We start from the raw sequence: 27,295 nt of genomic DNA, 5'->3' as shown, positions 1-27,295 counted from the left end.
TCGACTAATTCAGCCGACTAAACGACGCTTTCTATGAAAAATCCGTTCATTTCTTCTACAATAATTGATACGCCTTCCCTGCTTCCCCTTCAACGCTTCCCGTATCCGCCTCTCCACGTAGACCTGCTTCCTGTCGATTTCGGTCTGTCTATATTCTTGTAGCTCCTATAATTATCCTCGTATCTACCGAACCGTGGTGGAGGAGGGTTAGGGCTGCGATAGGAGTGGTGTGTTAGCAGTGGTAAATACTTAACACAGCAACTCACGCTTGCCGCCGCCGAGAGTCAAGTAGGCTATCCCTATCACTCCCCTTGTCAACCTCGTTTTTGCTCCAGCTGCCCCCACTCTCTCTTCCGCTATCTTTACCTCTCCTTGGCTCCCTCTGTCCGGACCTGTTTTTCCTCGACTTTCTTGGTGGACCTTGACCAATTCCATTGATATCTGCTACATATCTGTCGTAATCATCGCTATCATCACTGCTCTCTTCGAGTCGCTTGAGGTGCTCTTTCTCTTTACGCCTCCTCTCGGTCCCAGGGCCGCCGCGGTCAGGTATGCGCGTGTTGGGAGGATAGCCACTAGCTCTATCGAGGTGTTTGGCTCTTCGGTATGCGTTGGTGTTGCTGTTGCTGTTCTTGTCACCGTTGCTACCATTCCGCCCCTTCTTCTTATCGCCTATGAGTGCAGTCTTGAACGGACCACTGAAGAGGTTTTGCTCGGAGAAGGCGGATGGCTCAATAAGTGGGATCGGACACCCTCTTCTCATGTCGCAGTCATCGCCTAAATGACCCGAGTCCGCGCAGTTGTAGCACCACATCTCCGTTCGAGCTTGTTGAATGTCTTTGTGCTCGGCATCATCCTTAGACTCTTTCTGCGGTTTGCTGTCGAAATGCTCGGCGTCTACGTACTGGTAGATCCTCCAGAGAGTGAGACATGCCTACGATGGAGTGAGTTTGACATGGGTGTGTGGTGACAGTATATACACACCCTCGTTTGGTGACTAGGCGAGCCACACCTACGGCAGCTAAGTCTGGAGTCTTTCTGTTTCGGAACAGTGCAGTTCTGCGGGGTGTTAGATGGAATGGAGTGTAGAACACGTAAGCAACCCACTCTAGCAAAATGGCCACGCCCGCCGCCTTAGCACAATGTCAGGAATCAACAAGAACAAAGCGTATAAACGACTCACAGTTGTAACAAACGAGCGAAATGGGACAGTCCCTCTCTCTGTGCTCATCGACTGCGCCACAAGTGAGGCAAATTATGTGAGGACAGTCCTTGCTCAAGTGCCCAGTCTGCTTGCAAGTCCTACAAACCGTGTACTCATGGCGATTGACGTCTTCTTGGAAGTATCTCACCGGACCAGCGCCGTGCTGATCGACGTCGACGAAATCGCTCTCATTCTCAGTATATTCCTTGTCGTCACCGTCCAAAACTCTTATTTTATGGTTTTGAGTGTCTGCGGGGTCATCGAGATTTACGTTTATGTAGTCAGGTAGGGTAAGGTGAGAGATGGAATTGTCTGCGTCGTTTGCGTCGTTTGAGTCGTTTGCGTCGGTGGCTGGTACATTCTCCTTGGCCTGCTCGTCTGGCTGTGTATCGACGAAGAAAAGCTGCTACGGCTTGAGCTTAGAGGAGGGTGATTGAGTATTGGAGATGCTCACTTTATCGCCTGCGCTGGTTTCATCGCTGGATTTCGATTTAGCCATGTGGATGTTGGTGGTGATGGTGGTAGGATACAATGATCCTCCAACATGTGAATACTGAGAGATGGCTGGATGTTACAAGAGATCTGCAATCCCATCCACCCACAAACACTCCCCTTGGCCCACATCTCCAAATCACATGACTCGACATGATCACACTTATTCTTACACCAGCACCACGATGAGCGATATTCATCATGGGCTCGTCGAGGGCTTCAGCGCAAGCGATTTCACATTCAACGTAACAAAGGGGCCGTCTGCGGCTGGCAGTGATTTCGATTGGTGGGTGCACGGCTGTTATCACCCTCACCACTCATCACACTCCACAGCTTCACTGCAGAGCTCGGCTTTGAGCCACCGCGGCTGCTCTACCCGCACAATCAGATCAGAATAGCGCACAAACTCAGCAACTTCACCCTGGGGTTCTACGCCCGCCCGGCGCTCAATCTCGTCGACAAGAGCGGTGCGGAGGCCAAGCGTGTTGCGTATGCGTTGCACGAGGGCACGAAGCTGTGAGTTTTCTTGGGAACCACATAGCGTTGCTTATCCCCACGCCGCTACAGACAGCTGCAACTACCAGATAAGAACTATGACTGGACTTACACTACGACCTACTCAGGCAGCTCGACGAGAAGCTTCGAAAACACACCCTACACAAGCAATACAGCTACGCCTCTCCTCGATGACGATAACAATGTCGATCATTCTACCGGCGGCAATTCCAATCACGATTACGATAACAATCACTCTCACCATGACTCAGACCCCACCGCCATACGCAACACTATCACTTTCTTCCAGGACTCCATGGACGGTGCAGGCTACACAACCCTCACAGCAACGCTGCGAGTCGACGACGATGGTTTTCAAGTACTCCAACGTCATTACGTGCGCATTGATCGGATACTGTTCAGGATGTACGAGACCACTTTCACGCACAAATTCGGTACGTGGAAAATCGAGAAGCGGTGTAAAGGGTGGGAAGGGCGGTGGAACGAGGTGGTGCGGCGACTGCCTGCGTTGTACCAAGTGGGGCAAGATGAGAGTACGCAGGATTACCAGGATTGCGTGAGGGATGTGCTACTCTCGCTCAGTCCCGACAAGAAGAAAGCCCTATCAAAATCTCACAGAAATACTAACTTACAGCCTGCGCAGATGCTTAGAAATACCTCCAACACTTCAGATAGTGCAGGGAGTAGGAGTGGGAGTAAGAGTGCTAGCAGGAGTGCGAGCGCTAGCGCTAGCGCTATGAGCAGCCGGAGTGGATCGAGAATGGGTTTCGCGGCGCGAGTTCTTCTCAGTAGACACAACTCATCTGCGTCGAATGCAAGCGGGAGACGACGTCGGAAACATCCACCAGGAGCACTCTCATTCAGCTCCACTCGTGCACACGCTAATTCTAATGCCCCTGCTCAAGCTAGAAGTAGCAGTAAAAGTAAATCAGCTACACCCTCTCTATCCCTTCAATCTAGCTGCGTGTCGCCCATGTCCTCGGGCTGCTGCTCGCCGTCAGCAGTGAGTGGAGCCGGCACTGGTTGGAATGGAGTTGGCAAATGGAAATTCAAGATAGATTTATCGGATGAACATGATGATATTTGCCGACCACTTCCCTCACCCTTCCCGCCAGAAGATGTGGATAATTACGATGATTACGAGATGGATGAATGGGAGTATCAAAGGAGAATGTCGTTTGGATATAACAACAGGTATAATGACATATTCGACGACTTTAGCAGTGGATCAAGCGATGATGATGGATTAGGTGGTTATGGTGAGTTGGACGTGGCTCAGCAACTCACCAAGCGCTTGGAAAGGTTCAGTAGACAATATCCAGAACGCTTGGAGGTTGGTGGTAGTAGTAGTATTGCTAGTGCTAGTGCTAGCGATTGCGATGACTACTTTAATGATATTAACGATTTTTGATGATATTTAAACGTGTATTGACGTCATGTATAAGGATGCAAATTTTCACTGGATGAAAACAACCGATATAGCCATTGAGATTATCGAGATTAACTTGATAAACATGATAAAAATGATAATCATCTTAATAATTTTATAGATCAAGAAATACAGTGGAGAAAGAAAAGCCAGTCTAAGAGGTAGTAGGCGCGGTGGATTGGAGTATAGAGAATTGATTAAGATTGAATGTTTTCCCATTCGTGTGAGCTTGTGTCAGAGGGAGCAGAAGCTGGAATACCTGTAGGGGCTTCTGTCGATGGCTTTTGAGAATCTTCTGTGACATTCTCCTCAATAGAACCAGACTTTGGTTGCTCGGGAGCCTTTTGAGATTGAGCGTTTGCAACCTCTTGGCTAGTCATCTGCATGACCAACTGGAAGATTGGTGGAGGAACAGTTCTCTCATAGATCATCAAGAGCTCAACAGGGGAAGGATAGACCTTGAGAGCCTTGAAGAAAGCTGTTGCAGCTTTAAGGGCGCTTTCTGGGCCTAAAGAGGGGTTTAACGGAGGTGTCTTCTCGGTTAGACAATAACGCACCCATTGAAGCCAAAACTTCACCATTTCCGACGTTTTGCATGAAATAAGCTTCACCTTGCTCAGCTCCAGTGACAGACCTCTTGAACGCTTCAACCTCGATATTTGCTTCAAGAACCGCAGCTTTGAGAGCGACTTGCATTTCCATAGCGCCCTTTTCAGCAGCAGCTTTATCAGCTTTACCTTGTTTAACGGCAGCTTTCTTTAAAGATTTTCTAAAAGCTGTGTCGTTACGGCGTTTGTAGTCGAAGTAGACAGCGTAACTGGTGCTGGATGGAATTGAGTTGGATAAAGACCATTAAAGTCACAACTCACAATCCAACTAAAGCCGTTGCTGCTGCGACTGTATAAAACCTCATCGTCACCGATTAAGAAGATGAAAAATCAATTTTATCGAAAACTGAGGAGCCTCAAATATCTTGTTGTAAACTATAAAAAACTGAGAAATTGAAATGTTCAGCCGTGGTATTTTAAAGTCTTGTAGGGGATTAGCAGCTCAGCAATCACGTAAATACGCTAGCTCTATTCCTCAACCAGCCACACAGGTCACTACATTACCAAATGGTGAGGATATAATGGACTTTGAGGGGGATTTTCACTTACGCACACCACTACTTAGGCCTCACTATCGCCACTGAGCAAAATGACACAAAATCTGCCACAGTTGGCGTTTGGATCGATTCTGGCTCTAGAGGTGAATCTATAAAGAACAATGGTACAGCTCACTTCTTGGAGCATATGGCTTTCAAGGTTTGTTTGATTATTCTGTTTTTATATCCACCTCACCTTCATTCCAGGGTACTAACCGCCGCTCTCAATACGACCTCGAATTGGAAGTTGAATCTCTTGGTGCTCATTTGAACGCATACACTTCTCGTGAACAGACCGTTTATTACGCAAAGTCTTTCTCCCACGATGTCCCTAAAGCCGTTGACGTTTTGTCGGATATCCTTCAAAATTCCAAGCTCGATTCAAAAGCAATTGAGCGTGAAAGAGACGTTATTCTTCGTGAAGAGGAAGAAGTCAATAAGCAAGTTGAAGAAGTCGTTTTCGATCACCTTCACGCTGTTGCTTTCCAAGGCGAGCCACTTGGTCAAACTATCCTTGGCCCTTCACAAAACATTAAATCACTTACCCGTGATCAACTCAGTGATTACATTAAGAACAATTATCACGGTGATAAGATGGTTTTGGCTGGTGCAGGTGGTGTCTCACATTCTCAACTCGTTGAATTAGCCAACCAACACTTCGGTAACCTTTCCAGCTCTCCAAACCCTCTTCCACTTGGTACTAGACCTTCTGCTGAACACACAAAGTTCACCGGTTCTGAGGTTAGAATTAGAGATGATAGCTCACCAACTTGCAATCTCGCAATTGCTGTTGAAGGTGTCAGTTGGTCTAGCCCTGATTACTTCCCAATGCTCGTCATGCAATCCATCTTCGGTAACTGGGATCGTAGCTTGGGTGCTTCTCCACTTCTTTCAAGCAAATTATCACACATTATCAGTGAAAACAATCTAGCAAACAGCTACATGTCATTCTCTACTTCATACAGCGACACTGGTTTATGGGGTATTTACTTAGTATCTGAAAATTTGATGAACTTGGATGACTTGGTTCACTTCACCCTCAAAGAATGGCAAAGAATGTCGATTGCACCAACTGTTGCTGAAGTTGAACGCGCCAAATCTCAACTCAAAGCTTCCTTATTACTCGGATTAGATGGATCAACTGCAGTAACTGAGGACATTGGTAGACAAATTGTCACCACAGGTAAGCGTATGACCCCAACTGAAATTGAAAACGCAATCGCCGCTGTAACTCCAGAAGAGATTATTAGAGTCGCCAACAAGTACTTATGGGACAAGGACATTGCAATTGCTGCGCACGGTCGCACTGAAGGCTTACTCGATTACAACAGAATTAGAGCAGACATGTCTTCCATGTTATACTAAGCTTAATATTGTACAAGTAAAATAAAAAAACTTGATAAATTCCCTTTTGATTTTTAACCCTCGTCAAAGATCGTCAAAGATATCAAACCAACTCAAATGACGGAGACTGATGATATTCATAGCGATAGCGCTAAGGATGTTGCTGCTAAGCTCGCTCAGCTCGATGAGAAGCTTCATGTTGAAGAGAAGATAAAGGATGGCGCTGAGAATCTATTGCAGGTGCGTTGCATGTGTCGTGTTATCTGTAATCTCAAACCCCCTCGATTCTATAGGTCTTCGATACAGCTCAATCAGATCATCAGGAAATGCTTAGGAGGCAAGTTGAAGAAGCACTCACTAAAGCAAACAACAATATAAACAAATTTACAAAGGATATTGAATATCTTAAACTTATACCAAATACCCCACGCAAAGAAACCCACATCGACTCTGCTCGTCGGCGACGTGTTCAAGATACTTTTATAGATCATCATATTGACGATTATCGAACAGCGCATAATAATGGATTATCTCTCTTAAACTCTCTCTTAAATATCAACGACTCTGCTGTTCAATTTGACCCTGATAGCTTAATGTCTCGGCGGATAGACGTCATGGCTGGCCTCACTGATGCTCTCAAACGAAGCTTTAGACTTAAGTATGAACTTGATCAGTCTGTTCTCATCAACGGCGTCAAAGAATGTTTGTCTGATAGTGCAGGTGGTTTGGTGAGGACTGTCGCATACAGACTCCTTAGGCACAGCCTCGTTGATTACAGCTCAGCTCAGCTTTACAACTCTTATGGCATTAATATATACCTCATACGCTCACTCGCAAGAGACTCCTCAGATCAACTCGAGAAGGAGCAGGCTGTCTTTTTCATTAGAGCACTTGTTGATCTCGGTAACCCGCATGGTCTGTTTATAGATCAGTCCATTGTCCGAGCAATTATTTCTATAGCTGAAAATGGTGATGACTCTTTGCGTTATTTCTGTTTGGAATTGCTAGCAGAAATAGCTATCCTAGATATGGAGCTACTATCTAAATCTCAAGGCCTCAACATTCTACTGTCAGCCTTGACGGGTTCGTCGCCTGACTTGGCTCATTTCGCTCCCGTGGTTGCCTCTATCTTCTGCTACACTCTCGATCATCCTTCAACACGCAAGTACATCAAACCAGGTACCGATTTAGAAGTCAGTATGACCGCCTTTACGGATGTTCCTTCTGCTCACTTCAAAGCCTCAAACGCCCGCATTGAAAGACTCAAATGCGCTAACAGCATCCTTGTTGTCTTGCTGAAAAACTGGAGTGGACTCCTGTATTTCTGCGTCAATGACAGGAATACTGTGCGCACCCTAATTGATGCTCTCCGAGTTCCTTCACAGGAGCTGAGGGAAGCTCTTCTTGACTTGATGTTCGAGTTGCTCATCATCAAGACTCCGGATTGGTATGTTGCTTCACTCGAAGGTAGGCGGCAGACGATGTACAATAGATCTACAGGTCAACGCAAAGCGCCAGAAAGATCAGCTCAAGATTCCGACAAGCCAGAGAAAATTACGATAATTGATCATTACATCGCTTTGCTTCTTGTGGTCTTGATAGATGGAGGGTTGATTGAAGGGTTGACGGCTATTGTTGAAGAGAAGAACCAAGTGCTTACACGCAAGGCAACACTATTACTTGGTGAGCTTCTTCGCAAGGGTAATAGAATCTTACCTTCAGCATACGCTGCCAAGCTTCAAACGCTTCCACGTCTGTTCGCTCTAGCTGCGGAATACAGTGGTGATCTTCGCTTGTCTGCTTGCTCAGCTCTCGCGACAATAGATCATTTTAACAGAGTGAGGAATAGACCTATACCAGCTGCCACACGCGATAGCCGAAAGCGTTCCAATTCACTAGATGATCCAATGCGCAGAGGTCAGCGACAAGTCGAGCAGGTTAAAATGCGCATTGGTATGCAGATAGACGATAAAAATTTTCAAGCTATGTTGCTCGAGTCTCAAGTGCTGGTCACCAAGGATAATGTCAGATGGAATTATGACGTCGTGTATGATCTCCTCGAAGGGCCGCTTCTCAATCCTCGTCGTTTAGAAGAGGCTATCAAGAATACCAAGTTCATCAAACGTCTCATGTCCTTCTTTCATCCATTCAATCTCCGATTCTCTAATGCCAAGAAGACAAAACCAAATATGAAATGGGTACGAATGGGCTGTCAGCTTGTCACCACTTTCCTCACCAGCGAAGAAGGAAGGAGGTACTTAGCTGAGGATAAGTTGCTGAGACAAATCGGTGATTGCTTCTCGCAGCTCGATCCTCTTCACAGCAACCAAGCTCTCGATGGTGAACCTATTTTTTCGCGTAACAGACTGGAGGACACTCTGTGTATTGGATACTTTGAGATGATTGGGACAATCAGTAAAACGCCGGAGGGTATCCAGTTGCTGGAAAAGCATAAAATGTTTACCTCATTCTACCATCTCAGTGAATTACGTAGTCGCGAAGATCTTATCAAGGCTATCATTGAGAAGCTCGATTATTCAAAGTAGGTTGTGATTTTGTTCACGTTTGCTTCATCTAATGATGTTAACAAAAGTTCTGGACACCCGCGTATTATTCTATCGAAAGCTTTGACAGCAAGTTACAAGGTGAGTGTTGTTTGATAGATGCGTCTAATACTTGAAACGCTCATTGACACTCATTCGCAGCACGTAAGACAATTCGCAACCACTCATCTTGGTGAATTGATCTTGTCATCACCTAAACCAAACGAATGGGCTCTCGATTTACTCATTACCCAGCTCTATGATCCAGCTATCGATATATGTGAATTGGCAGTCAAATATTTAGAGAAGGTTTGCGAGTCAACTGAAATACTTGAACTTGTGGTAAGCATGATGCCAAGTCTGGATCACCTGGGAGAAACTGGACATCCTCTCATGCTGCGCTTTCTGTCCACGTCCGTTGGTTTCAAGTATCTTCAACAATCAGATTACATAGATAGGGAAATTGACGATTGGTTCCATGTAAGTGGTGGTCTCTCGGTTGTTTCGTTGCCCTACTAACACCTTCGTCACAGGAACGAAATGCACATTATGTGGTGCTGATTGAGGTTTATATCTCACACGCACTTGGAATGAGCTCATTTGATCAGTCTGAGGAGGCAATCACATTCGACGGCACTGTTCCGTCGCACTTTTACGGCGAGCTTACCAAAACATATGAGGGATGTGAGTTTCTGGCTGAGAAAGGACATTTTGCAGACTTTGCCGAATTTATAAGAAGACATGGGTTTGAAAATAGTGATACCGATCTGATCAGCAAGCTGAAGAGTGTTTTGTGGGCAGTTGGTACTATTGGATCAACACCGCACGGGTTGCCTTTCCTTGAACATGAAAGAATTATAGGAACTATAGTCGAGATAGCCGAACGGAATGAGTTTATCTCAGTTAAAGGTACATGTTATTTCGTACTGGGATTGATTGCATCGACTGAAGCTGGTATTACAATCCTCGAACGCTTTGGTTGGCAGTCGACTGTTTCTACGCTTGGACAGCCGCTTGGAATATGCTTACCAAAGAATCTCAACAAATTTGTGCATATCCCAGAATGGGAGGCGTATACAAATCGACATGTACAATCAGCCTTTGTTTTAGAGGAGCCGACAAAACCGATTGAAAGGCAAATAATTGGTGTACTTTCTGATCTTAGTAATCAGCTAGTTGCAGGCGGGGCATCGCGCTCGCTCGCCAAGTTGAAGGCACAGGACAAGGCACCGTTCAGGTCAATAACAATGCTGAGCAGAGCGCTGTATCTGATGGAGACATTTCATTACAGGGCTCCAGCTAGGAAGTGCATATTAGACGCTTTCGATATTGAATTCAACGATAGCACGGTGCGCGCTGTGATGAAAGCTAGTCAATTACTCAAAGATGGAGGGAAAGATGTCAACGTCGATTTGCACGCTACGGAGATGGCAGAAATGAAATGGAGAGAGGAATTGAGCGATATAATCAACGATGAGGTTGGTGTGTTGTTGAAGAAAAAGTACAACACTGCAGAATTCAACGAGAAAAACTTACTAGCTGCAAGTATGGATTCTGACCAGGAGAGCGCAGATGTAAGGAAGGTGAGAGACATTCGAGGTGACAAAGTGGAAAAGTTGGAGCCAATCAACACGGTTATCGGCGGCTTTGGGAGTGAGACATCTCAGCCCGCACGTCAGCCGAGGTTGCAAGAGTGATGCGTAAGATTATCTTTAACGAGTTAAGCGTGTATGTTATATTGAATTAGATTGTGTTTTTAAAATTTTGATATTACCTTAATCGATCCCCACATGTTGCGAGAATTCCATCACGGACGCGGACAGGTATTTCAACAAACACACGCTGAGGAGGCGAAAAAAGCGGCGTTAATAGAGAACATAATGGCATTTAAATTTGATTGGCCGAAATTCAGCGCAGAATTCTTAGCAGATGCGAGGACAACACTTGATAGCGCTTTGAATAAAGGACCAAAGCCACCAATAATCGCTGACAGGATAGTCGTTGAGGATTTGAATATGGGGACTATTGTTAGTCGTCTGCTTACGCGTTGAATACTGCTGAGAAATTGCTAGCCACCTGAGCTTGAGATATTAGAAATTGGGGAATTATCAGTGGATAGGTTCAGGGGGATATTCAGAATGAATTATACAGGCGATGCACATATTGTCTTGCGAACGAAAGTACAAGTGCGTGATGACATACTGGCTACTCCATTTCTCATTCCACCTCAGGCGAATCCACTGACAACTAAAGGCTCAAAGCCTGGATTACTCGGTGGAAGATCAATTCTAGCAGCTCATCAACCTCTCGTTGTCCCCATGCACCTACGCTTATCTGCATTGCGTCTTCGTGCGATTGTCGTACTCGTCGTCAGCAAACAGAAAGGTATCACTCTTGTCTTCAAGAATGATCCTCTCGAGAACCTCGACGTAAGCAGCACTTTCGATTCTATCGCTGTCATACAAAAATTCATTCAGCAGCAAATCGAAGGTCAGCTTAGAGAAATGTTTAGAGAGGATTTGCCGGGTATAATTCACAAATTGTCTCAACAATACTTTGCTAAAAAAGAGTCTCAAGCTAATCAAAAACCTTCTGCCGCTCCTAAGCGTGCTGCCATGTCCGCAAATGGTGATTTGGAATCTTATCAGACGCTATATGCAAGTAAAGTTGAAAGGGGTCCAAGAAGTGTAAATATACCTAGAAGAAGTAACAGGCTATCTACTCAATCTCAATCTGAAGCTTATTCTCCTACCTCGTCCACTTTCCCCGATCTTGAATTCTATGATCCAACATATGGTCTCAGGCCTCATCTCAATTCCCTACAACTACCACCAAGTGAGGATGCATTCGGTCAGCTATGGGAACGTAGCCGCAGCTTCAGTCATAATACTGACAAGCGCGATGACCTCGATGACATTGATATATTCGATACTCCAGCTCAACCTTCGCCCGGACTGTTTGAGCCAGAAGATGACGATGTAGTATCTCATAGTCTTCGCCGGATGCAGCTTGGTCAAGACGATGAGGTTGATGATGATCAGGTGGAAGAACTGCGAAGTATTGACGGTATTAGCAGGCCGGGGCTGTGTAAAGCAAGTTCTAGCTCTTTAAGATCACCAAGTAGCGACGTAACCTCATTATTAAGCGGCAAGACAGCAACAGCTAGAGCTACGTCGAGTTACAGCAAGAATACCCACTTGACTATGGATAGCAAATCAACACAATCAGATTCACGCACCAACTCCTTTGCTGATACGTCTGTTGTCGAGGATTCGACCGCGCCTACTTCGATATTCGAAGAAGAGAAGAGTGCGTCTTTATCTATCAAGCCGTATAACTTGAGCACCTCGCCAAGCTTCCAAAAGAACATACAATATTCAGATGGCGGCAAAATGGTAGTGATGGCACCAGTAAATGAGAACGTCAACGAGCTTGCTAAATTGTCACAAACCAATTTGACACTCTCACCTAACACGAGAGTGTTTGAGCGATCAACAGTGAGGAGCTTCCCTCATACGTTTAAAAGGAATAGCAAAGGAACACAGAAAGCCAGACGCAAGAGAGTGCACAGATTGGGTGGGAAGAAGGAAGACAAGATGGATAACAAGGATCTAGCCAATCCACCGCTTACTTCAGCCACCTCACCGACCTCAACCGCGTCACCAGCCTTACCATCGCCTATTGTACCAACACCAGCACACACTGTCGATAAAAGCAAAAATATCAAATTGGCTCTATGGGCTCGAGAGGCCTCGCTACAAGCACCCAAGCCTCCTCCTTCTGTAATCACTACATGAGCGAATGTATCTGTAACATTGAATTGGGTTAACGACATACATGTACACTACTTAATTAAACACTTGGCAATTGGTATATGTAACAACGCCCTGTGGAGCTTGTGAAATTTTTCAACTAAGCAAAACTAAGGTCAGAGAGTGGATGTTGGAAAGCAGGTTCCTGTTATAGCTACGCGCCTCAAACCATCGAAGTAAATTAGTTTCACGCACATGAGTATCCAACAGATTACCGCAGTGATATTGACGTCATTTGAACTTTTAATATAAATTCGGTGTTTTTCGAAAATTTCATATTATTCTCAAACAGTCACCATGGCACCAGTTCAAGCAGCACAACAACCAGCTAACATCCAGCAACTCAAGCAACAAGCTAAAGCCCACGCCGATTCTAACGAAGACTACAATGGCAACTACAGCTTCGCACCAATCAAGGAGTATGAGACATCTAGAGCAATGACAACGCGCTACTTTAACGACATGTACGACAGAGCCATCTCTGATGTATTGATCGTCGGTGCTGGTAGCGCTGGTCTATCATGCGCATTCACGATTGCCACCGAGAGACCCGATCTCAAGGTGACAATCGTCGAATCAGCAGTTGCTCCAGGTGGCGGTGCTTGGCTCGGAGGTCAACTTTTTTCAGCAATGGTTGTACGCAAACCAGCGCACAATTTCCTTGATAAGGTTGGCGTCCCATACGAAGACGAAGGTCGCTTTGTTGTTGTCAAGCACGCAGCTCTCCTCACTTCAACTCTTCTCGCCAAGACTCTGGCCCTTCCTAACGTCAAGCTCTTCAACGCGACTGCGGTAGGTATATCTATTGTTTATAGAGGCACTTTCTACTTTTACAATGCTTCTTTATTCGTGCACACGGGTGCCTAGAGCAGACGCTCAGGCTGAGAATATACCGTCAATAGCGGGACCAGCGTTATGGCTGCGTCGTCGAGTTGCATTTGAATTTAGAGGTGCCCTTTAATGGGCTTGTACTAACGCGCAGCTGTTGTAGTGTGAAGATCTTGTAAGTCGAGGTCTTTCGCACTGGCATTAGCTGTTCTAACTTCTTACGCGACTAGATGGTGAAGAAAGACTTTGAAGGAAAGCAACGTGTTACTGGTATCGTGTCCAACTGGACGTTAGTTTCGCTTAACCATGACACTCAATCTTGGTGTGTAGGGGGTTTATGTGGTGGTAATGTCTGACAGTGTCATAGCATGGATCCAAACACCATTACCTCACCAGTGACCATCTCATTCTGCGGCCACGACGGTCCTTTCGGTGCTTTCTCTGTCAAGAGACTTGCTTCGGCTGGATTTGTTGAGCTCGGCGATATGAGGGCACTCGATATGAACAAGAGTGAAGATCAAATTGTCAACCAAACTAGGGAAGTTTTCCCAGGTTTGGTCGTTGGTGGTATGGAGTTGTCCGAATTAGACGGTGCTCCTCGCTGCGGTGCCTCGTTTGGTGGTATGTTTGGCGTGAGTGAATTGGGTTGATGGTAATGCTTTGCTGACTCGCGACTAGTCTGGTGTTAGAGCTGCTCACACTGCCATCGAGTCGCTTAAGTCATCTGAAATTGTCGAAGGTGAAGTCACTGGCAGAGTTGCTGCTTAATGTCTCGCTACGATAATTTTCATGTTGAATGTAAATGATTTTTGATGCATACTCAGGCTAAAGCCGCTTTATAACTAATGTTACAGTTGAAAATGCGAATGCTTGATATTATACAATATATACAAAAAATGCTTAGCTGGCGCTCATTAATGTCTAAGATGTGATGCTGTCTTACTTTACGTTTCTCTGCTCTAAAACTACAAGCAGTCATTGAACTTAAAACTATCCAACTGTCTCTTGTCTTCATCGCAAAGGTTGATTCTCGACGTAGCTGTGGAGATGCTGTTTCTAGGGATGTTGTTGGCTATAGGAGGAAGAGATGCTCTTTGTGCGTATGCCTGTGGCTGTTGTTGATGTATCGGTGGAGCAGGTTTGGAATAGTCAACCTGCCCACGACCATGGCTGTGACTTGATGATGGTCTATGCTGTGTGTGCGCAGGTGTATGTGTCTGAAACATATTGTTCGTCGCTGCAAATGTAGTTGGAATAGTATGTGTAGTAACTGCAGCTGGTGCGGATGTCATAGGTGGAGGAATATAAAGGCCCTGATTCAAATTAAGTGGGGCTGGAGGAGTTGGTCTAGATGTATTGTTTGATCTTCTACCACTCGAGAATGACGCATTTCTTTCAAAAATACTGCTGTTTCTTCGTGGTGATGGATAGGGTGAGCTGCCTCGTCTTGCAGCACCTCTGCCAACCAGTGTGGCTGCATATGCTCCTGCTTGGATCGCTGAGCCACTGCTAGATGACTGAGTGTGTGGATGCGATGCCCTACGCCCTTGTTCAACCATGAAGTCCATCCTCGTGGCTGAGACAGGCGGCGTAATTGTGGCGGAGGATTGGAATGGGTCTGTGAAGATCATCGGTGTATTGTAGCTATGCGGTGGTGTAGGTGGTGGACTGAACGACGTGTCATTGAGTATCTTGATTGGTTCTGGTCGATCTGATCGATTAGGTTGTCCTGCTGATGACGTCAACACAGAAGGCGTTGTGTATTCGGTGGAATGTTTGAATTGTTCAAGTGTTGGATCATCGCTCGGCCTTTGTAGGTTATTATTTGCGTTCGTATAGCAAACTAAATGCAATTTTGGTTCTTGTATCATGTTTGAGACAGATTGTGGGAGCGAATATGTTTGCTTGATGAGTGCTGTGTCTCTGTAAATTATGTTAGCCTTGCTATTACATTAAAAATTACACTGACTCATTCGCTTCTATCTCCTTGTACCATAGGAATCCCCCTTGTACTCGCGAAGGACCCCATCTTCTACCGTCTGTCCATCTTTGCATGCCTTGACACTCCTCCCAAATAAAGATATCCCCAGATTTTATAGACATTCGCTCAGAAGAAGTCAGTCTGCGCTTATATAATTGCAGTTTGCTAGCCTCGACTGCCTTAAACAGTACCACGGCGTCTAAATTGTTTATTATTTGTCCATTGTACGTTACCATATTGGTGGTACTAATGCAATGTCTTCTTGGATCGTTAAATATCTTAACAGCGGAATGTCGTAAACTATATTAGTTTAATTGCTGAAGATTTTCAAACCCAAAACACTTACACAATAGGTATATTAAATGTTACACTGGAGTATAATACGTGCAGTCTAGCTGTGTAATAGCACAATATAACATATCTCAATCTCAATTCTTTTTGGGTGGTTATTCATACCATTCCTCTGGTATGTGTGTTAAGAATGTTTAGTCTAAATTGGGGACATGTACAAGACGCGTATCAATGTTGCACATTTTCAACTCGGTCGTGTCTCTTATTAATCCCACCTAGCATTGCTTTGAGGAGGTACTTAGCATCGAAGCCATCCTTGCCGCCATCGATAACATCGACTACAGGTGTTGTATCGACCAAATCTCTACAACCACCGCCAATTTTGTGTATCTCGTCATCCAACTCATGTAGCCACACTGTAGCAGATGGATCATCGCCGATCTGTATAAATTGTATACCGACTTGAGAAAGCGGCGCATTGAGCCGATCGAGTCTTCGCGCAGCAGTGAGTATAACCGATTCAACGTCATCTTCGGCAGTGCCATCGGTGACGACTACGACATTTAGTGGTCTCACTCTCACTGTACCGTTGCTATTTTCATAATCGTTAAGGTATTTGAGTAGTATGTCTTCTAGACGTGTACCAGTGGGTGTAGAACCAGATGGCTGGACCGAGTGAAAGAGGTTGTAGAGAGTGTTAACGTTTGTTACATTGTTTGCAACCGCTGGGTTATTGAGGAAAAGTACATCAACACCATCTGGATCGTACTTGGTGGCAATCTCCAGAAGCCCCGCTAAAGCAGACAAAGCCTGTTTCCACAAACCGCCTGCCATTGAACCAGAATCATCGATGAGAAAGCAAGTGTCGTATCGTGAGAGGAATTGTAAGGGATCTTCACTCCTGCCTTTGAGCTGTTGGAGTGCGTCATCGAGCCAAGCAGCTTGTGGTGGCGGTGGGTGTGAGGGTGGAGCGTAGCCTGAGGAGGTAGCACGTGGCTGTACTGGACCGTTATCGTATGGCGTATAAGCAGGTGGGGGTGGAGTATCTGCGGCGTCTGTGTTGAATTGGGAAACCTCTGCGTCACTACCCATTCCAGCTCTATTGGATTCTCTATTCGATGCTCTATTCGAGGCTCCCCTCAAACGACGCAAGATTGACATGGTTGTTGAGGTGAATGGAATAAGTGCGGGGATAAACGCGTCTACTGAGTAACAAAACGCGTGAATTTAACCAATGAACGCGTTTACATGGTTTATAATGTTCACTGTTTATAATCACATCCAGGCACCTACCGGTTCCGTCGAGAACTGTTTTTTCCGTCGAAGGAGTTCAATTTGCGGGTTTGAATTAAAAATAAATTTCCATTCCGACGTCAGTTAACGAACAAACTTAATCGCTGTGTTGTTTCGTTGAAATGCAACGGCGACCTTTAAAGGAGATACCTCTGCGGAAGATAGTCAGGAGCTCACCACTTGCACGTAGCAGGCCAATAGAGGGGATATTTCAGCGCACACCAAACAGTTTCTCAGAAGGAGCGCTGCCGTCCCCACGCAGTCCGAATCCCGGGGCTGTCAGTGGTAGCTGGACTATCTTTGAAGAGGCAGAGGAGGATGTGGGTGATAATAGTGTTTTTAATACTCCAGGAACACTCAGCCCACAGCAACATGCCAGCTTTGATCACCCGCAGATCGATAACGAGGCTGATAGCGTGGCTGATAGTGAGACTGACGATGACTCTATCGCTGTAGTTGACGAGAATGAAAATCCTCCATCAATAGGGACTTTCAAAAGCCCAATGCGAAGACCACCAATGATTTCAAATCAGCGCATTTCAGAGGATGTTGACAGTATTAATGGCCTCAAGAACGATGAGACACCGACATACAAATACACAGCAGCCCCGCAACTCACACCACAATCAGCATCTAAAGCGCATGGGAAGCGTATGCTCGAATGCGAGGATGAGTGGGATAGTCCTGTCGCAAGTCTACACAACAGCGCAGCCAAGCGGAGGAGGTTGCTTGATTGAATATATGTATCATAGAAAGACACAAAACCTTTCAAAACCTTGGATTTTTAATATATCTTTTTATCTCTTTAATGTAACTGGAACAAATTATTTTCACTTTTTCACTTTTCACTTTGTATCCTTAATGTGAAGATGATCGTTACTGTAACCAGACTGGTTGAGGATTAGGTGTAATGGCTTATATATATTATCTGAATGGCGATGATGAAGCCACTGGTTGAGCAATTTGGTGAGATCCTCGTCTTTAACGTCTAATGTGAGGCTGAGGGGCGTGTAAGAAAGGTATAACAGCCAGGCAGTACAAACAACTCACAATCCTCTTGCGCTGCATGCATCACTTACTTCACCTTCGGATAAAAATGCAGTAGCTTTGATATTCTCCACCTCCTGGCCGAGAATACACTCATCATCTTGGGATATATGGGCCAAGTACCTCTCTAGTCTTTTCTGGCGCATGGAAGAAGTACCTTTGGTAGAGAGGTCGAGTAGTTTGAGAAAGAGAGTGACTTGGTGAGGGGACATGTGTACACCACCACTCAACCCCGATTCCAATTGTCGCCGAGTGGCTTCATTGTAGGCGTTGCGGTAGGTTTCCAGAGCAGATTTCTGCCTGCGCTCGACAGCCCTCCTGATTGAGACCTTCTGCGATGGGAGTACGACGGTAGAAGGCAAGACTTGAGGCGCGAGGTATGCGATGAGGGGGATAATCTCTTCTAGGAGGACAAAGAGGATAGCGAAAGGGACTAATTTCTTTATATCCTTCTTATGGGTGCTTACTAGTTGAAATTCTCTGTGGGTAAGTGGGTGTGACTGTTGCCTGGCTTCTATTTGGCGTACAACTTGGCGGTTGAGCCATATCTGCTTGATGCCACGCCAGTAGAAGATAACGAGAGTCTTGCCCTTATGCCACCACCGACCAGCCAGCGATGCATCAGCGCGTGGTGGTGGGAGGACGACGCTGTCTAGTTTTTGTGCTTGTGAGGTACTTTCCTTAGGGTTTGTTGAGTAGAGTGCTAGCTGTGGCAGTCGCGGGCGCTGTGCACGTGGCAGGCTGACTACACGCCTACAACGAATCGCACCTAGTGTTATCATCGTGGTTGTTGCTGTTGAAGGAGTATTGTGTATTTGATCATGTCCTTGGATGTATCAGAGTGGCTGCTAATTGTGCACTCTCTATACCGCTAGTTTCGCCGTCTTCTTTGTCTACTCGAACGCTGATTGGTTGAATTTTAAGCGGTGAAATTGAATCAAGCGTTGAAAACACTTTGTGTAATGAATGCATATTATATGGAGTACTAAATCTATACACTGAACCCTTTCAAAACCACAAAACTCAAAATGTACTCACATTACATCACCAAATGGATATCCAATCGATAGCCTTATATACTATCATGTCCAAACCAATCCAACTAGCCAGAGCATTAGTACCGCCGCTTTCCCCTTCTCTCCATAAAGGCCAAGCAGGTGCGTAGAATACGTGTATGCATGTACACACCCACAAACACCACCTCAGGCAGACTCGGCGTCGTTGGCGGCAGCAAGGACTACACAGGTGCGCCATTCTTCTGTGCCATGTCTGCGATGCGCATAGGTGTCGACCTGGCCCACATAATCTGCGAGCCAAAAGCAGGCGATGCGATCAAGACATATGCACCCGATTTGATAGTGCACAGGGTACTAGCAGAGGATGACCCTATCGAGCACATCCGCACAGCAATCGACGACATCGTCGCCCGATTGCACGTCCTTGTTGTAGGTCCAGGCCTGGGGCGGGATGAGCACATGCAGGCTTGCGCTGGTGCTGCTATTTCCGCCGCACGAAGCCGCAATATCCCCCTCGTCATCGATGCAGATGGATTGTGGTACCTCAACAACCACCCAGAGTCACTGACTGGTTATCCCAACGCTATTATCACGCCCAACGTTATGGAAATGAAGCGTCTTTGTGGGGTTCTGGGTATTGATCAAGGTGTTGATGCACTAGAAGATGGTAAAGTCGCCAAGCAAGTCTCACAGAAGCTGGGAGGTGTTACAGTGCTGCAGAAAGGCGCTGTGGATTGCATCACGAATGGTAGACATGTTCTTACTGTTGATGCTCCCGGCAGCTTGAAACGCTGTGGTGGTCAAGGTGACGTGCTTAGTGGTGCTACAGGCACAATGCTAGCGTGGGGTGTGGTATATGCGAATGGAATTGGCAGGTGAGTTGTTATCTTATCTCACCAGCTCACTCTCCTCACTCTTTCCAGCCACAAAAAAATTCAAGTGCCTCACCAAGACATAGAGCTGTACGCTGCTTACGGTGCAGCTGCATTCACGCGCGAGTGCAGTCGCAGAACATACGCAGACAGTGGACGCAGTATGATAACGCAGGATATGCTCAGCCATCTCAGTGGGAGTTACGAGGCTATTCTCAGTCCAGATAATTTGTAATAAAGACAATCAAATAAGCATTCTAAACAATTTGAGCCTTTTTATTCTATTCCCCCTCATTTCTCCCGGTTTCTCCTATGTCTACCGCTGCTAAATTACCACGCTTAGTTATTCATTAGCTGCGTACCTGACGGCGTCTCAAGCGGTGATCTCTCAGACAGCGTACTTGAGGCACAATTCCGGCTGATCGCATCTGATCCAAGCTACGATGCCAAAGTGAAGAAGAAACTCAGAGCGGTGCTGCAATCGCTGTGTGGGGAGAACCCACATTATAGCCGTTTCAAGCAGCTCTATCACTATTGCGGGAGTGGTGCTGTGATTGGTGCATTAAATCCGCGAAAACCATAACTTATACAGCACATACAGCCACCTAATCCTACAAGCAAATCAAGCTAATCAAAATTCCGCCAATCGAGCTCGTCTATACCAAAATTTTTTGCACAACAGAAACAAAGGATGGAGGAAACGCCAAAGAACGCAGAAGATCCATTCGCTGATCCAACTGGAACGCACCAGATGCATACATTACATCCTATTCCTTCATTTGTACAATTTTGTGTGTGTACGTCTTTAGACGCGTGACTAGGAACGAGAGTAGACGGTTCGTGAAACACAACAAACACAAGGCACAATTCACGAGCTTATCAACCACCGCTGCGATATTTAAGCGGACCACACCCCTTTCCTCTTTTCCTTGCGTTTCGGCGTCTTGCGGCCATAGTAAGGCGGGTATACCCTTTCCCTGTAAATAATTTGCGCTATTTATCTCACTCGTTCAACTCTCTCCGACCTTCAAAAAGACCTGACAGTCCGTTTAAAGTCCGCTTTGAGCGATATTCCTAACAAGTTTGCTATCATCACTTGGTCTCTCTAACCCCAACCACCAAGACGAGGCAGTCCGCAAATGAGCGCATCCGTAAGCGCGCGCGTGCCACTCTCACCACTCATCCTGTGCGGGCCATCCGGGAGCGGGAAGTCAACGCTCCTGGGGCGTCTATTCGACGAGTACCCTAACGACTTTGGTTTCTCGATTAGCCGTGGGTGACATGCGAGTTGCACGCGGTGATTCTCATCCTGATGCAATCACGCAGACACGACACGCCAGCCGCGCGACGGCGAGACACTCGGCCAGAGCTACCACTTTGTCAACAAGGATGTCTTCCAGAAGCTGATTCACTCGGGTTCGTTTATCGAGCACGCCGTCTTCTCCAACAACTTCTACGGTACTTCCGCCAAAGCGGTCGCAGAGGTCGGCAAGCAGCAGCGGAGATGTATTCTGGACATAGACGCGCAAGGCGTGAGGTCTATCAAGGCACTCCATCGTGACCTCCAGCCCACCTTTGTCTTTGTATCGCCTCCCAGTCTCGATATACTCGCAGGCAGGCTAGCTAAGAGGGGGTCGGAGAGTGAGGATAGTCTGAAAAGTAGACTGGATGCTGCCAAAAGTGAACTCGATTACGCCGCTACTGGCGCATTTGACCATGTTATCGTCAACGACTCACTGGACACGGCCTATGACAAGCTGAGAGGTGTAGCGTTGGGTGTGGGCGCTGCTCATGACACACTACCTTGTTTTTAGATGTAGTTTTCTTATTTATTCAATCCTTTTCCTTTCGTTACATTTTCTTTCTCTTCACTCGCCACTCAGTATGGTCTATAGCTGCTATTCATGTATCCTGTCTGCTGGGGCATCATGTAGCCCATGCCTGTTCTAATTGTAAGTATATCTATGTGTTGATGTGTGACAGCCGCACTCACCCGTCGGCTGGGCTCTGAGAGCATCATAGCGGTCGCTGGGAGCTGGTTGAGGAGGGGTATTACCTGCACCGCCTGCGTCAAACTGCCCCGAACGCATGCTTGCAAAGACTGAGCTTGGGTTGTATTGGTTTGAGCTAGTGGATGTAGGTGAGGTGACTGGGCTGGCAGGGCTAGCCAAACCCGGCTTGGGCTGCATCTGCTGAGTGAATCCCTGCATGGATGTAAGTTGGGGGTGGAGAGGCTGCATCTGTGGTTGCATCTGTGATTGCATACCCTGCATACCCTGCATTCCCTGCATTCCCGTCTGCTGTGGCATGAGTCCAGTCTGCTGCGGCGTCAAACCCGGTGATACGGATGCGGATGCAGATGTGGAGGTGGGTCTAAAACTGAGCCCTGTATTCGTCGGTATGAGTGGCTGCAGCAGGCTCTGGTTTTGAGGAAGTGGTGCAACAGGGCCCTTGGCGGGAGCTTGCATTTGCATGTGTGCTGGTAAGTGTGATGGTATCGGTAATCCTGTTTGCATTGGTTGTTGGGGTTGAGGTTGCGCCTGCTGCTGCTGCGACTGCGACATCTGCAACGCCTGCAGCTGGTTCTGTAATCTGTCCTGTTGCACACGCAGCTCCGCTAGCTCTCTAGCTTGTGCTTCCTGTTGCGCCTTGTGTGCTGCGTCGTTCTGCGCCTGTTTGTTCGCTGCGATTTTCGCCATGATGCTATCCATCGAGTTGGGGTTATGTGGGGTGTTAAGGGTATTGGTTGGTTGCGGCTGGAGTGGTTGTGTGGGTTCTGTGGCTCCTCCTGCTCCTGTAGCTGACGCTGGCACCGGCGATACACTCTCATTCTTTGTTATTGTCTCGGCCGATATGGGTGAAGGTGTGTCGGCGATCTTGCTCTGCACATTATCCCTCACGGTCCAGGCATCATCATCGAAGCCGCTTGTGAGGGGGGTAGTCGAAGAGCTTCTCTTGGGGTTGCTGTTGTTATTGCTAGTATTATTAGTATTTGCATCATTGGCATCGTGCAGATCCAACAGATTCACATCTTGACCCAAATTGCCAGCCCCACCATTACCACTACTCAGTGACTCCTTAGCCACGCTAATACTCCCCTCGTCTATCTGGTCATTCACCGGAGAGCGTGGTGTAGGTCTACCTCTACGCGTGTTCTTAAGTACACCTCCTGGACCACTAGCGAAGAGGTTAGGTGGAGGTGCAGCCTCCTGTTCAAGCTGGCGCGCATACGCCTCATCGCGTCGTATTTGCTCCTCTTTACTCACAACCCCGTCACCGCTAGCGAGACGTCGAGCCGAGATAGCCTTGTTGACGCGCAGGATATCCCCTTCTTTCAACCCTAGTGTGCGTAGCGTGCTGCTATCGATGTCTAGTAATATTCCCTCATCCATCCTGTCCCGCTCGAAATTGCGTGCGTAGCGGTCACACTCATCTACACCGCAGCCGGCTTGTAGGAAGAAATCAAACCAATCGAATGGCTGGGTTGGTCGTGTTGGTTTGACTTTGTGCGCCCTTCGTGTATTGCTTTTACTCTGTCTCTTGTTTTCGCTTCCGCTCTCGCTTTCACTCTTGTCACTCCCACTGTCACTCCCACTACCACTATCACCCCCTTTCCCGTCTATATAGTCGAGATCGGGCTTGGACATTTTCTCGCGGGGTACCTCTATAGTGACGCCATTAACCTTGAGCAGGCGTAATTTATGATCGCGCAAGCCGAGGAACTCGGCGTCAACTTTAAACTGTCCCGTTTTATCATGCCACAGACGGAGGTTAGCGGGGTTAGGTTTAGGTTTGTGAGTGGGTGATTGTCTTCCTTTGCCCTGCTTGGACTGCCTGTCATTCTTTGATTGATGGCGGGACGGGTGATGAGCAGGGGCGACATCCATCGCGAGCGTTGATGCTTCGTTGCGTTTGTGTGTCTCGGCAATCACCCTCTTCATAGCCTCTTCTTCGGGATCGTGGTTTTGTTCGTGTTCGGGTTGCGATTTCGACGTCGGCTGGCTTGATGACTTGTCCACACTCACATTCTCCTCAATTATTCGCAAGTAGGAGGCGGGAATGACACCTTCATTCATGTGTTGCTTGCATGTCCACCAGTCGAGACTGGATACTCTGTCGAGGACGAGAACACGGTCACCCTCTTTAACGCTCAGCTCGTCATCGGATTCAGCTGCAAAGTCGTACAGGGCGATAGCGATAGCGGGAGGATCGTCGGGAGTACTAGTTTCGTTGTCGTCAGAAGAATACTGAGGGGCTTCGATGGGAGATGGAGGGGTTTCTTTAAAGTGAACGCCTTTTGATGTCTTGTTGGAAAGAGGTTCGTCATCGGAGTTATCGGAGTTGATTTGGTTATCACCGTCAACGACAGCATCATCGAGGTCGAGGTTGTTGTTGATTAAATTGGAGCTGTAGCGTATCTTGTGATCGATCTCGGGCATGAATTTGCGGTCAGAAGCGAGGAATTCGAGGGATTGAGTGGAGAAAGAGACGTAAAGACGATTCTTGTCGATGTGGAAGGTGGATAAGTCAGACAAGGAGAATTGTTCGACGGGGTTCTTGTCGTTGTCGGAGGAGAAGAAGAGAGCAGCGTTTCCGATGCCGAGGGTACCCTTACGCTTCTTCTTGGCGTCGATGGAGGTAATTGGCCAGGTTTGGATGGGGTCTTGTTGGTTGCTGCTCTTTTGGGAAGGTTGGGAAGATCTGGAGGGATGCGCGGGTGGAGGGCCGAGTTCAGCGACCGATGGCTGGTAAACCGGGGGTTCGGGGGTTGTTTCGTGGGGTGTTTCTGGGGTGTGTTCTTGGGGGTTTCCGGTGGGGATTTCTGGTGCAACATCTGTGCTCTGTCCTGGGCTACATTCTTGGGTATAATTGGCAGGGATATAACCCAAACCAGATTGGGTGTCGGCGCGTCTACTAGCCAACAACCAATCGTCGCCGTCGACTGGGTTGTAGATATCTAACAAATCATCCTCTGCGAATGACAACTCGTCGTCGCTGTTAGCGGTGTATTCATACACAGCTTTCAGTGTCAGAGATGGCTGAACGAGTTCCAAATAATTCCCAGGAACGAGCCCTGATTGATCAGAGTCGGTGGCTTTGCATAGGAGCCATCTGGGTTGGATGAGTGGGTGTCGGGCGCAATAGAGATGGTACCCACTCAGCCTCACTGTCATCGAGAATCAACAGGTATCCGCCTTCAGCCACGCTCATCTCATCGCTATCGCCTGCGCTGTAATCGTAATTCGCTTTTCCCAGATTTTTAATCATCGTTGTTTGTAACCAACGACCATCTTCAATTATCTCGGAGATGGACAACGCGGAGATGGAGATGAATAAATTAAATAATCCCGCTTCCCCAACCACGCCCCATCCGCCATCCACCAAGAAACCCGCGAAACCCGCTCCACGTATCTACTCGGCTGTCTACTCGGGCGTCGGGGTCTACGAAGCTATGATACGCGGTATAGCTGTAATGCGCAGACGTGCTGATGGCTACATGAACGCCACACAAATTCTCAAAGTGGCCGGCGTCGACAAGGGCAAACGCACAAAGATCCTCGAGCGTGAAATCCTCGCTGGTCTCCACGAGAAGATCCAAGGCGGCTACGGCAAATACCAAGGCACTTGGATTCCCTTTGAAAGAGGCCGTGAGCTTGCTGCTGCCTACTCATCCGAGCACCTCCTAGCTCCCATTTTCGATTTCGATCCTGCAGCTGTGAGCAGTGCAGGTGGCCGCACAGCCAAGAGTCCCAATAAGCGAGCCCGAGCGCAGAATGACGTTACCCACACCCAAACTCCTGCTTCGACTCACAAAACTCCTTCTCCTCTCTCTCCTACTTCAACCTTGCACCACAATAGCCTCCTCTCCCTCCACAACGCACGCACCAGCGGCATTTACGTTGGCGGTGTAGACGATCCCAACGATGACGGCTTGGGGAGGAAGGAGGTGGTCCCTCACACCCACTCATCCAACTCCAAGCACCCAACCCTCCACAAGAAACCTTACCAACCACCGCCCGGGACTTCCGCCCAGATCCTAACGCGCACCCAACACGCCCTCACTTCCCTCTTCCAAGCTCCCCCTACAGACACTCTCCCCGACAGCATAGCTATTCTTGACCCTACCAACGGTGCGCTACATCCAGATTTAGCAATAGACGAGCTAGGTCATACGGCATTACACTGGGCAGCGTCTCTGGGGCGCGTAGCGACAGTACGCCACCTGCTGTCAAAGCGGTGTGATGGAACGCGCGGCAATATCGCAGGTGAGACACCGCTCGAGCGATCCGTGCTAGTAGTGGACAGCTACGAACGACGTGCCTTCTCCCAGCTACTCCATCTTCTCGCGGACACAATCCGCGTCGTCGACCGCGCTCGTCGAACTGTCCTCCACCACATCGCTCTCATCAGCGCAGTAGCCGGGCGTGCAGCCAGCGCGCGCTACTATATGGAAACGCTCCTCGAGTATGTCGCTAGGTGTGAACAGGGCGATTACTCATCCCTTGTTGATGTCCAAGACGAGCATGGCGATACGGCTCTCAATATCGCAGCCAGAGTGGGTAATCGCCATCTCGTACAGATGCTAGTTGATGCTGGTGCTAATACTACCACTCCCAATAAACTCGGTTTGAAAGCGGGCGATTTCGGCGTCGTTGAGGTGAGTAGGGGTGTTTTTGAAGATTATCACTCATACGCTCTCTTCCAGTCTCTCGCTACTTCTAGCTCTAGCTCGCAGGAGGTATCACAATTTAATCCCAACACTCAATCCCACACCCATCCCAGCGCTGATGAAATGCTCGCTAACCTCCACCCACCCCCGCCAGTGCACGTCGATAGCAGCACGCACGTCATGCGCAGATTGGAGGGTGTGCTAAGCGACCTTGACCGCTCCTTCGGTGTGGAGGTGGCGGCGAAGAACAAACTCCTCTTCGAAATACAGGCTGATCTTAAACAGCACTCTCACGAACTCGCCGATGTGCGTAAGGAGATAGCTTATTGGGAGACCAAAGCGACGCAGAGGGCGGAACTTGAGCAGAAAGTGAGGAATGTTGAGGAGGCGATTGCGAATGAGGGTGTGGGAGTGTGGACGTTAAAAGGTGAGAGTACACAGGATGTGGAGGGTGCAAAAAATACAGAGCACAATAGTGAAGACCTCAAATCACCTTGGGAGACCGACGTCATGACGAGCAGCGCACAAACACCTGACACACCTGAAACACTACACCATCTCCAAAAGCTTCACCGGTGGATGAACGGCACGCAGAAGTTGACAGAGGAGCGTGTCGCATCGATCGATGGTCTCAGCGCCTCTAAGGAGGTTAAATACAAGTCGATAGTGAGCGTATGCACTGGCGTTCCCGAAGAGCAAGTCGAAGGGATGTTAGGAGAGTTACTCGAGGCTGTAGAGAGTGATGCTAGTGCGGATATGTCCAAGGTGAATGAGTTTCTCGCCAGGCATGGCAACTAGAAGGAGTCATCTCAC

The 27,295-nt window shown here is 47.6% G+C and overlaps 15 protein-coding genes across 15 annotated transcripts; 9 read left to right on the top strand and 6 right to left on the bottom strand.

Moving 5' to 3' along the window:
- Positions 1-89: 89 nt before the first annotated feature.
- J056_001539 (Protein air1) lies at positions 90-1,703 on the bottom strand (the record flags this gene model as incomplete). The annotated part of the gene is made up of 6 exons (XM_009271167.1): positions 90-213; positions 267-934; positions 985-1,059; positions 1,108-1,133; positions 1,184-1,607; positions 1,659-1,703. The coding sequence occupies 6 exons, from the start codon at positions 1,701-1,703 to the stop codon at positions 90-92; spliced, it is 1,362 nt and encodes a 453-aa protein (XP_009269442.1).
- Positions 1,704-1,881: 178 nt separating this feature from the next.
- Positions 1,882-3,623, top strand: J056_001538 (TIP41-like protein; the record flags this gene model as incomplete). The annotated part of the gene is made up of 3 exons (XM_009271166.1): positions 1,882-1,982; positions 2,030-2,212; positions 2,264-3,623. 3 exons carry the CDS (start codon positions 1,882-1,884, stop codon positions 3,621-3,623), a joined length of 1,644 nt encoding a protein of 547 aa, XP_009269441.1.
- Positions 3,624-3,838: 215 nt separating this feature from the next.
- J056_001537 (uncharacterized protein) lies at positions 3,839-4,554 on the bottom strand (the record flags this gene model as incomplete). The annotated part of the gene is made up of 3 exons (XM_009271165.1): positions 3,839-4,149; positions 4,199-4,464; positions 4,511-4,554. 3 exons carry the CDS (start codon positions 4,552-4,554, stop codon positions 3,839-3,841), a joined length of 621 nt encoding a protein of 206 aa, XP_009269440.1.
- Positions 4,555-4,647: 93 nt separating this feature from the next.
- J056_001536 (uncharacterized protein) lies at positions 4,648-6,150 on the top strand (the record flags this gene model as incomplete). The annotated part of the gene is made up of 3 exons (XM_009271164.1): positions 4,648-4,759; positions 4,815-4,945; positions 4,993-6,150. 3 exons carry the CDS (start codon positions 4,648-4,650, stop codon positions 6,148-6,150), a joined length of 1,401 nt encoding a protein of 466 aa, XP_009269439.1.
- A 96-nt stretch (positions 6,151-6,246) lies between these two features.
- On the top strand, positions 6,247-10,369 carry J056_001535 (Protein ste16; the record flags this gene model as incomplete). Its single annotated transcript, XM_009271163.1, has 5 exons — positions 6,247-6,369; positions 6,423-8,671; positions 8,723-8,774; positions 8,835-9,152; positions 9,206-10,369. The coding sequence occupies 5 exons, from the start codon at positions 6,247-6,249 to the stop codon at positions 10,367-10,369; spliced, it is 3,906 nt and encodes a 1,301-aa protein (XP_009269438.1).
- A 93-nt stretch (positions 10,370-10,462) lies between these two features.
- Positions 10,463-12,469, top strand: J056_001534 (uncharacterized protein; the record flags this gene model as incomplete). Its single annotated transcript, XM_009271162.1, has 3 exons — positions 10,463-10,699; positions 10,745-10,858; positions 10,904-12,469. The coding sequence occupies 3 exons, from the start codon at positions 10,463-10,465 to the stop codon at positions 12,467-12,469; spliced, it is 1,917 nt and encodes a 638-aa protein (XP_009269437.1).
- Positions 12,470-12,781: 312 nt separating this feature from the next.
- J056_001533 (Thiamine thiazole synthase) lies at positions 12,782-14,080 on the top strand (the record flags this gene model as incomplete). The annotated part of the gene is made up of 5 exons (XM_009271161.1): positions 12,782-13,276; positions 13,476-13,487; positions 13,543-13,634; positions 13,680-13,944; positions 13,991-14,080. The coding sequence occupies 5 exons, from the start codon at positions 12,782-12,784 to the stop codon at positions 14,078-14,080; spliced, it is 954 nt and encodes a 317-aa protein (XP_009269436.1).
- Positions 14,081-14,277: 197 nt separating this feature from the next.
- Positions 14,278-15,529, bottom strand: J056_001532 (cAMP-independent regulatory protein pac2; the record flags this gene model as incomplete). The annotated part of the gene is made up of 2 exons (XM_009271160.1): positions 14,278-15,235; positions 15,282-15,529. The coding sequence occupies 2 exons, from the start codon at positions 15,527-15,529 to the stop codon at positions 14,278-14,280; spliced, it is 1,206 nt and encodes a 401-aa protein (XP_009269435.1).
- Positions 15,530-15,812: 283 nt separating this feature from the next.
- Positions 15,813-16,745, bottom strand: J056_001531 (Collagen alpha-1(XIV) chain; the record flags this gene model as incomplete). Its single annotated transcript, XM_009271159.1, has 1 exon — positions 15,813-16,745. The coding sequence occupies one exon, from the start codon at positions 16,743-16,745 to the stop codon at positions 15,813-15,815; it is 933 nt and encodes a 310-aa protein (XP_009269434.1).
- A 254-nt stretch (positions 16,746-16,999) lies between these two features.
- Positions 17,000-17,614, top strand: J056_001530 (uncharacterized protein; the record flags this gene model as incomplete). The annotated part of the gene is made up of 1 exon (XM_009271158.1): positions 17,000-17,614. The coding sequence occupies one exon, from the start codon at positions 17,000-17,002 to the stop codon at positions 17,612-17,614; it is 615 nt and encodes a 204-aa protein (XP_009269433.1).
- Positions 17,615-17,722: 108 nt separating this feature from the next.
- J056_001529 (uncharacterized protein) lies at positions 17,723-18,706 on the bottom strand (the record flags this gene model as incomplete). The annotated part of the gene is made up of 2 exons (XM_009271157.1): positions 17,723-17,876; positions 17,928-18,706. 2 exons carry the CDS (start codon positions 18,704-18,706, stop codon positions 17,723-17,725), a joined length of 933 nt encoding a protein of 310 aa, XP_009269432.1.
- Positions 18,707-19,008: 302 nt separating this feature from the next.
- On the top strand, positions 19,009-20,047 carry J056_001528 (ATP-dependent (S)-NAD(P)H-hydrate dehydratase; the record flags this gene model as incomplete). The annotated part of the gene is made up of 3 exons (XM_009271156.1): positions 19,009-19,081; positions 19,131-19,815; positions 19,864-20,047. 3 exons carry the CDS (start codon positions 19,009-19,011, stop codon positions 20,045-20,047), a joined length of 942 nt encoding a protein of 313 aa, XP_009269431.1.
- A 904-nt stretch (positions 20,048-20,951) lies between these two features.
- On the top strand, positions 20,952-21,626 carry J056_001527 (Guanylate kinase; the record flags this gene model as incomplete). Its single annotated transcript, XM_009271155.1, has 2 exons — positions 20,952-21,084; positions 21,139-21,626. 2 exons carry the CDS (start codon positions 20,952-20,954, stop codon positions 21,624-21,626), a joined length of 621 nt encoding a protein of 206 aa, XP_009269430.1.
- Positions 21,627-21,691: 65 nt separating this feature from the next.
- J056_001526 (Actin cytoskeleton-regulatory complex protein SLA1) lies at positions 21,692-25,080 on the bottom strand (the record flags this gene model as incomplete). Its single annotated transcript, XM_009271154.1, has 3 exons — positions 21,692-21,753; positions 21,806-24,924; positions 24,971-25,080. 3 exons carry the CDS (start codon positions 25,078-25,080, stop codon positions 21,692-21,694), a joined length of 3,291 nt encoding a protein of 1,096 aa, XP_009269429.1.
- Positions 25,081-25,120: 40 nt separating this feature from the next.
- On the top strand, positions 25,121-27,280 carry J056_001525 (Cell division cycle-related protein res2/pct1; the record flags this gene model as incomplete). The annotated part of the gene is made up of 2 exons (XM_009271153.1): positions 25,121-26,470; positions 26,519-27,280. 2 exons carry the CDS (start codon positions 25,121-25,123, stop codon positions 27,278-27,280), a joined length of 2,112 nt encoding a protein of 703 aa, XP_009269428.1.
- Positions 27,281-27,295: the final 15 nt, after the last annotated feature.

Source organism: Wallemia ichthyophaga, assembly GCF_000400465.1.
Source record: "Wallemia ichthyophaga EXF-994 unplaced genomic scaffold scaffold16, whole genome shotgun sequence".
NCBI classification, from domain to species: domain Eukaryota; kingdom Fungi; phylum Basidiomycota; class Wallemiomycetes; order Wallemiales; family Wallemiaceae; genus Wallemia; species Wallemia ichthyophaga.
This window is presented reverse-complemented; position numbering and strand designations above follow the sequence as displayed.